Below are 9,102 nucleotides of genomic sequence, written 5' to 3'. Positions count from 1 at the left end.
ATGAGCAGAGGAAAGTCTGAAGCCACTTTGGGCAGTCAGTGCCTACCTACTTCATCCCAGCAGGTAAAGATCAGCTGGCCATCAGCACAGCTCTGCCAAACTGAGACTCCCAAGGGCTGTGATGGTAATGAACTCTAAAATGTTGCATTTTCCTTGAAATACATGTCCCATTGTTTGAAGAAATAATTATTTCAGAATAAACCAGTCATTTTTAATCCAGACCTTATTTATTATATTCTGAAGCACACCTTGAAATGCAACACTGAACACAAATTTCTCTTTGATTGGTTTAATGGAAACAATTTCTCTCTTCAGCAAGCAGTTGCTTTCAGAGTGAAACCTTAACATTTTACTTTTATCTGTCTTGTCAATCACTGTTTTGAGTCTTTTTTCCTACTGGCCCCACCTAGAGATGTCATATTCCCCTCAAAAGAATACAGTCTGAAAAGATGCTGAACACATCAAACCAGCCAACTAGTTACCAGTTGATCTGACAAATAGGTCACATTTATTTTTGGGAAAGCAATTTGTTCAGCTGATGGATGACTTGAGCACAGGTTTCCTTACTTTGCCTGTAACTGATGCCCAACTGTTATTTTTCCAATTTGATACTTAATGTCCTAAACTCATAAAATAATTCGGGCTGGAAGGGACCTCAGAAGGTCATCTCATCCCCTTTCCTGCTCAAAGCAGGGTCAGGTATGAGATCAGGTTGCTAGAGGCTTTATCCAGCCCTAAAAACTCCATAGATTTTAACACAACTGCACAACTTCTCTGGAAAACCATTTCCAATCCTCTATTAGGTTCATGCTAAAAAGGATTTTTCTGGTGTCTTGTTGAAATCTTTGTTTTTTTCAGTTTATGTCCGTTACTTCTTCTCCTCCCTTTCTGCTGGGCTGGGGCTCATGTTAGTAAGGACTGTGACAAACAAACCCTTTTATTTCTCATCAGTATATCTGCATGCTTTAGGGAGGACAATTACAATGTCCTTCAGGCTTGAAGGTGACGAATCTAAACAAAGTTTATCTGTTCTTATGTACTGTATTAAAACATAAATCTCATCTTTGCATGTAAGGAAAACACAGTTTCAATGACGATCTGACCCAGATACTGGAGTGCACAGCTTTCCTATAAAAGGTGTTCTTTCATTAAAGAGACTATTGTAACCTAAACACTTCATGACATATTTTCTTTCCAAGGAAACTTTTTTCAGTTGCACTGAGCATGCTGAAGTCATTATGTTAGAGATACTACTTTGTCCAGCCAGTCTTACTATAGGTTAGATTTCTGCAAGGGATTAAAAAATGATGCATTAATAGATATCCTTCTAAAAATACTCTGCTGAGTAATATTTGCATTTTTGCAAACCTGGGGGAACATACAGAGCAGCAAAGGAAATACAGCAAATAATTCAGAGCAAATAATATATAACCATTTTCCACTGTATTTATTTAAATGAAGGGAAATATGTTAAAATGTGAAAGCTAAGCATTTCAGTTTATTCACATATTTTACATTCAAAGGACCATCTGAAATACATTTTTTTTTTTTCCAGAAAAAATGAGATTCCTCCTGTGGTTTCCAAAATTTTGACAAAGACGTGGAATATACATAATGAAGCACATCATTGCTGTACATAAAATGAAAGCCTTGTGTATATGGAACAAAAAAAGATAAAATCCAAACAAATCTGACCATTACTAAAAAAAAGAATTCCTTTAATATAAATAAAATTCAGAGTAGTACTTTATTTTAACAGACAAAACAACATTGGGATTTATTAACAACTACATATTTACAGTGTCTGACTGGTAAAAATAAATGGCTTCTTCTGAGATCCTAGACACTTCCTTAGAAGGCAACATGGAATGAGGCTCAGCGCTTCACATTACCTAGGTGCCAAAATGATGAAATTAAAGCATACTTCTAAAATGAATACGAGTATGATGGCACAGCTGGAAATGCTGATGTAACATGTCTATGCCCTGATGCAGCAAAGCTTGCACCGCAACAAGTTTTCTCTGATTTCAGTAGATCTGTGTCTGCTCTTAAGGATAAACACAGGATAAATGTTCTAAATTCAGGAGCCTTGGAGGAAGAGAAATGGTTGACTCAAGGGTGCTACAAATAGAGAAAACTGCTGTAATTACAATTTTATGGAGGCACATGACCTTGAATTTAAATCTGTACTCTTCTGCACAGGTGAATTCTACCACTCTATTTTTCAGTTGATACTCCATTTGATCCTAGGTGGTCTGGATTCCTAGTCCCTACCAAGTGACAAACTTGATAAAGTATTTCCTTTCCAGTGCCTCCCAAATCATAGTGCCAGTTTAGCAGATCTCAGTCTTTTTGGCAATTAAATAAAACAAGAACCAGATCTTTTTCAAAGTATTCACAAAATAATCTTTCACTTACGAAATGGCTGTCCCATTCCAAAACCATTATTGCATCAGATCTGACCTCACTTCCTTTAGATCTAAACTATTCTTTAAAAGTTATAAAAATAAAGAATTGATTAATATACAAATATATATTTCAGAGTGATAAGAGAATAATATTAAACAAATTCCTTTTTAAATCTACTTTAAATTAAAAGAAATGTTTTCAAAAGTCTGTGCTGAAGCAGATCTTTATCTACTGACTTTTTAATGGAACCCATTCCCTGCAGATGGTCATACACAACTGAATGTAAGAAGCTCATTACTACAAAAAGACAGCGAGTATGTTTCCACTAGCAAGTGATTCATAAAATCTGCTGTGCAAGCATGGTTCTTAATATTTCTCTTCCAAGAGCTGAAGATATTTCCAGTATCAGAAACAAAACCTAAGTCATGAGAAGTCCTGAGCTCCTTTAGAAATGTGCTTATTTCCTTGGTCTTCATTAATATATGTTCTGCAATAATCCAGTTTGTTTTGTATACTGTTTGTATACAGCATAATATAAACGCTTTGCATGAATGCACACATATGTACAAAAACAGTCAGTAAATCACTTAAGAGATATGCCCACTCACTGGGTCATTTCATGCTTATACAATACCACATTTTTCTGTAATATCCATAATGACATGATCTAGGTTGCTCCCCTTTTCCACCAAGATGCTCATGTAGATTTTCCTTTTATTTATCTTAAGCAGCCGAAACAACAAGGAACGTTTTTGAACAACCTGTAATACTCTTCTTGAATCTGAAAGAAAAATATTGAATCCAAACATAAATAGATAAATTTATATACATTTCTTTATGTCTTTTAACTAATTGCATATGAATCACTTCATTAAATATTTTAAGGTGGGGCTGCTCGTGACTGTAGGACAGGACACTGAAAAAAGCATAATCTCAAAACTGTGGGGAGTGTGAATCCTGTTACTAACTGCAAAGAATGGAAGTGAGCTTTACTGCATCCGTTGCATTGCTTCATCTGGTTACTGATGAGTTTTACAAGTTCATTTTTCCATCTTCTGTGAGCTTTTTTTTTTTTTTTTTTTTTTTTTTTTTTAACGGGAAGAAAATAGGTGCAAAGGTAAGAACAGGGGAGATGTTCTGTCTCCCCAGAAGGCAACAGCAGTATTTCCCCTCTTCCCTTCCCACCCCCATGAAAGGCACAAGGGTTTCTTCCTGCTTTGACAAACCATCCACACTAGGACTTCTCTTCAAGGCTGGGCATTGCCCTGGGCACACCTGAGTACCCCTGTGGCTCTCCATGAGGATGGGGACACTCACCTTTCTGGACAGCACACAAAGAAAGATGAAGATGAACATCCCCTGAAATGCATTGAAGACTGTAAACAGATAGGCCGTAACCACAGAGCCCTGGACGACATGGAGGACCCCAAAGATCCAAGTAGCCCCAAGGAGGAACAGGAGAGCGAGAGCACCTCGGGCACAGGACCTAGGGAAATGTAGACAAACACAAACATGTTGCCTTTCCCTCTCTTTGCTGCTTGGCAATTTATCTTTTTCTGTGAAGGCCTGAGAAGTGCAAATGCATGGGTTGCTCTTTAGGGTGTGCTGTAGCACTGTGCCACGAATAAGCTCACACAATCACTGCAGAAGAGCAAAAGAGTAAAACTGGAGGGCCTTAAAACACTGGCTTCTTTAATCTTCAGATATGTTTTCTCTGGTGTACTGCAGCACCATATGATTTGATTTAAATCTACTGTTAGTGTAATTCCCCAAGGAAAAACATATGTCTGTTATGAAGCATTCTCTCGCTTTTCCTCCTCCCCCTTATCCTCCTCAAAAAATAACCCAGAAAAATCTACAGTATGCTCTTAGGTCAGTACATGTGCATGACATCAAAGGGTTCTTAGGCTGCCTCTCAGGTTCACTGCAGAAGATGGTGCCAGTAGTAAACCTAGACTTTCCTGCTTTCATTCTTTCTCTGTTGAAAAATATATTTTTGTTTTTACAACACTTACACTCTCAAATGTTTCCTGGGTCACTGTATTGATGCTTTAAAATTACACAAACTGATTGGCTATGATTTTTCTTTCCAACATACTGTAAAGCCCTGCTCACGAACTCAAGCAAATTGCAGCATGTTGTCTTGGAAATGAAACCACTGATTACTTTCTTATTCATTCTCAGCCCAGTCATTGCAGGACTTCCTTTGAACAACAGACATTTTTAGCACTGTTCCTCTGAAAATGAATAATTTTCAACTTCATTAAAACCAGCTCACCACATGAAGCTATGAAGGGTAAGGAATAAGAGAAAGTAATCAATCAAACAATTGCTAAATCCTAACTATAAATCTAGTGCAATGCATTGAAACTGCAGGAGTGTTCCTAAGCAACACAAACAGTAAGTTGTTTTCAATGTTCCCTGTAGTACACTTCAGCTTTTCCTGCACAAACGGTTTTCAAGGTTCCTATAAATCAGTTTTAAAGAGAGTGAGTTGATGGAAAAATCATAACAGCATGCAAAGTAAAAATCCTGGAGAGGAACCCCCCCACTCCTCAACACCATAGAAGCACAATGTCCTATTGTGGACTTTTTACTACTAATAAAAATGGCCTGATTTTCTTATCACAGGATTTCTGTACGCCTTGTTACTTCGAGGTAAATATTTTGGTCCCAACTCAGGCATGTTTTGACTTGTATAGAGGCTGCGAACAGTACAATTACTACTTTAACCCTCCCCTCAGCCTTTACCCTCTGATTGACATGGACCTCTTGTAGTGTTTTTCATACATCTCCCATAAGCTCAGTGTTACTGCATGAGGCATTGGTCAGGGGAAATAAAGACTGCAAAGTTTACCTCCAAATATATATGTGAGAATAGAAGAAAACCACTTTGGTATTTCCACAAATCTTCCAGAAGTTTAAATCATTGTTTTTGAATCCGTAATTTCACATTTGGCTTTATTCTGTTTAAACAGAAGTTTAAAATTGTATTAAATGGCAAGCTTACCTTATATTTTCGTAACAACTAACTTCTGGCTTTAACATTGCAGTGTGTCGAAATACTTTATAAATAATCACTCCGAAAGCCAGCAAATTAACCTGGAGAGAGTAAAGAGAAGAACTCCTTTAGTTCAAACTGCAGTGATTTTGAGTTTCAGTAACTGTTACACATGCAAATGGAACAAGTCAGATAAATTTTCTGTGTATATAAAACCTAGAGAATCCAGTGCTGGAACAGGGATGGGGAAACTCTTTTCTGATTCACGTCTATTAAAAAAAAAATATGAGCCCTGTAATAAAGCCTGATCAAACAAATAACTCTAGTTACTCTAGCAGTAACTCTATCTTATCTCAACAGTATCCCTACCAAAAGTCTGCAAATGTTTATTGGTAAATCTCTGATTTCATGCTCTGATTTTTTTTTTCTGTAAATAGAGATGTTTAAGCAAATAGGGAGGGGAGGAGAGGGAGAAGAGAGGATCCCAAGACGCTTCCTGCCATTGATTTTCTATGATACTGTACTGCATAGATTTTGACAAAATGTACATCTTTGTTACATAAATATCACATTAATACATTAATGTCACGTTAATAACATCATATTTTCTGAGTTCTTTGGGTATGAAAAGTTTTAAATGGCATAAAAATCTTTGAGGCTTACGTAAAGAAATTTTAAAAAACTAACTTTGGCTGAAAGGTTCCATGCAGGGTATTCTCTCCTCCATTTTATGTTTGTTTCATTGGTGAACAATCTGTGTGTGTGTGTGTGTGTGTGCTTTCTGCTTTCCTTATAATCACATTGCTTTATTTGAGTTTGAAACAAACAGAAAAACAACTAAAGGAAGTAGTTTTGTAAATGATGCTCAATTATGGTTCTGAACCTCTGGTTGCTCAGATAGGCTTCACTGAATATTCATTTAAATTTCTATTGCTTTCCTTTAACAATGTAGATGAGTTTGCTCTCTTGCTTTTTAAAAGAACACTTATTTCGGTTTGCAGCATTTAACATCAGAATCTATTTGCAATGTTAATAATTGAACCAAATTTTATCTGGATGTCATCCAGATACTATTTGTAGATCCCTAGTTGTAATCCCTTGGTTGGTTGCTGTGGGCTTACAGCTGCAGACCAAATAGAATTAATGTCTTCCCCAACTTGCTTCTCCAGAAAGACAGTGTGGTTTACCTCTCCTTTCTCTTAAAAATAAAAACAACACAAAAAACCACTCCAAAATGAAAACAAAAGCCCGCTATATAAACACAGCATCACTTTTAAAATAATTGCTTTCATTTGTTAGCACTTGTTATGTATGTCTTTAGAACATTTTTGTTATGTCGGGTGGGAGTATCTGATATTAAATTCAGGCTCTGCTTTAATTAGCTGCATGCTCATACTTTAATACAGCATAATGTATTTACAATTTGATAAGACAGGAGATAGAGCTGATTAGCAGTTTAGGGAATTAATCCTTCACTGAATACCTTGTACTTTCACTGATCATGAGAGCTATTCTGAAGCTCTTTGTATTTAAAATTGTAATCTATAATATCTCCTAAACCAGCAATTTTTCAAAGTTAATTATAAGTCAGTCAGCAGTTGTGGGTAATTATATGCAGACTTACTTTTTTATCTTACATTTGTTGGTGAATAATATATCAAATAATGTGGAACACACACTGTAATCTGTGTAACCCACCTAATGTACTTATTAAAGTAATCTGAAAAAAGGTAGGGTGAAAAGTGATCAAAGTACCATGAGCACGGAGAAAGCACCCCAGTACCTCTTCTGAAGCTGTCAGCACGACGGTGCAGCCAAGCCTCCTCCCTGCTGGCCTGTCACTGACATCACTGATGTCAATGAGAGCCTTCCTATTGCTGCTAATAGGCTCTTTATGAAGCTCTGTGGGCCAGACTCCATTATCCTTTGGTCATGGAAAACAGCTGCAGAACTGGGGAGGTTTTGCTGAGCAAGGGGCTGGGCAGGGGGGAGATGTGGGGCCTCGTGGTAGAGGTCTCCATTTCTCTTCATGCCGGTGGGGCTCCTTTACACAAATACTATTTACACTGTCTGTAGCACAGGATAATAGGATTTGGCCCTCTGCGTTGAGGTAATACCCATTAACTATGATCTTTTCATTCATCAATTCATTCTGATGGGAATAATCTGGATGTGTCAGGGGAGTGGGAGAGGTTAACACCGGTTCTCGGAGCCAGCTGCAGCGTGCAGGCATGGCGCACTGACATGTCTCAGGTAGCCTCTCAGGAGGTAATGTTACAGGGTAATGGCAGCGAGCTTAACTTCTGAAACACCCGCTCATTCCCAAGATTTATTAAAGCCTTAAGTAGGTTTTTACCCCATTTAGAAGCACTCCATTAATAAAAAGTATCATAGCCAAGTGCATAGGCTGCTTTGTACAATGTTCAATGCCTCAAAAAAGTAGGTTTCAGGGAACTTTTTTTTAGCCTGCCTTAGAGCCTCTGGCACAGCATTTTGTCCTTTGGAGGACCTCAAATAGGTAACAGTAAGGTAGTTGTAACCGTCCTGCAACGCAGAAAATCCAGCAACACTTGAGGGAAATCAGTAACGGAAAATCATACATAAACCCAAGGGAAAATTAGATAACGTTAATAGAGCTAATAATATTTAAGTGTGCAGAAAACTGGTACTCTAGCAAGTATGTGAAGTTCAACACACACTATGCTTCAGCCTAAAACCCTGCATATTTGTTACTATAGGCATGCTGGTAATCTTAGCTATTTCTGGGAAATACTAAGTAAAAAGTTCACGTTTGATGGCTGGACTGAGGATTAAAGGGGAAATGGCCTTCATATACCTAATATCCTCAAAGAGCCATATGTTTTTCAACAGACGGGATGAGAAGTGAAACACCTAAATTGCCTGGCATAACATATGACCACTTAAGACATTTTTCCTTCGTATCAGTAAGTGAGATTCAAATGAATAAATGCTGGTAGTAGGCTACAAAAGGCTTCTAAAATATACAGAGGTCACTCTGAAAGTAGTGCCTCCTATTTTTTTCCATGGAAACTACAATAGATATAAACAGCATAAGAACACTACTTGACAGAGCAAGTTCTCAGATACAAAACTCTACATCAGCATAGTCACCACCATTAGCTGTGCATTTTTACCAGCACTGAACAAGAGCCTGCATGCCATGCTCATAAAAATCTGTGTGGCCATCTGGAAATGGCTTCTCTTTCACATCTCTGTTACCATTGCTAAAATGCACCACCCACCACCTCATTGTGCTCACATCCACTGTTTGGTCTCCATAAATGTTTAGCAAGCATTGATGAATGTCAATGGGTGGTTTCTTCCACACAGAGGAATTCCATGACACACCTATGCTTCAAAAGCATGTCTGTGTCAGACACCACTTTGTCAGGCTGCCCCTCTGCTGCCATCTGTCACATGGAAACAAAATGTAATGGAATATTGGTGGGAAGCTTCAACCTCTACTGCCTGGCCACCAACATCCACCTCTGACATTGTGAGCCAACATAATAAAATGGGAGGCATTACTTTCGGAGCAGCCCTCATAGATAGGCACAAGGAGCTGTCAGTGTCTAATACTCTGGATGGAATAAACTGGGAATAAGAGACACTGAAACATCTAAAAAAGCTTCCAGAAGATACTTACTGCCAAATATTCTGTTTTGGTTGCA

The 9,102-nt window shown here is 37.8% G+C and overlaps 1 protein-coding gene across 3 annotated transcripts in view; it reads right to left on the bottom strand.

The window, feature by feature from the left end:
- Positions 1-1,428: 1,428 nt before the first annotated feature.
- The window catches only part of ADGRL4 (adhesion G protein-coupled receptor L4), a 75,417-nt gene continuing 67,743 nt past the window's right edge, over positions 1,429-9,102 (bottom strand). For all 3 annotated transcript variants that reach the window (XM_015290890.4, XM_015290891.4, XM_046944668.1), the window contains 3 exons: positions 5,420-5,511; positions 3,727-3,895; positions 1,429-3,190 (listed from right to left, as the gene is read on the bottom strand). In XM_015290890.4, the coding sequence (XP_015146376.1) occupies positions 3,128-3,190; positions 3,727-3,895; positions 5,420-5,511 (324 nt within the window). In that variant the 3' untranslated portion in view covers positions 1,429-3,127. The remainder of the gene's footprint in view (positions 3,191-3,726; positions 3,896-5,419; positions 5,512-9,102) is intronic.

Source organism: Gallus gallus, chromosome 8 (assembly GCF_016699485.2).
Source record: "Gallus gallus isolate bGalGal1 chromosome 8, bGalGal1.mat.broiler.GRCg7b, whole genome shotgun sequence".
NCBI lineage: Eukaryota > Metazoa > Chordata > Aves > Galliformes > Phasianidae > Gallus > Gallus gallus.
This window is presented reverse-complemented; position numbering and strand designations above follow the sequence as displayed.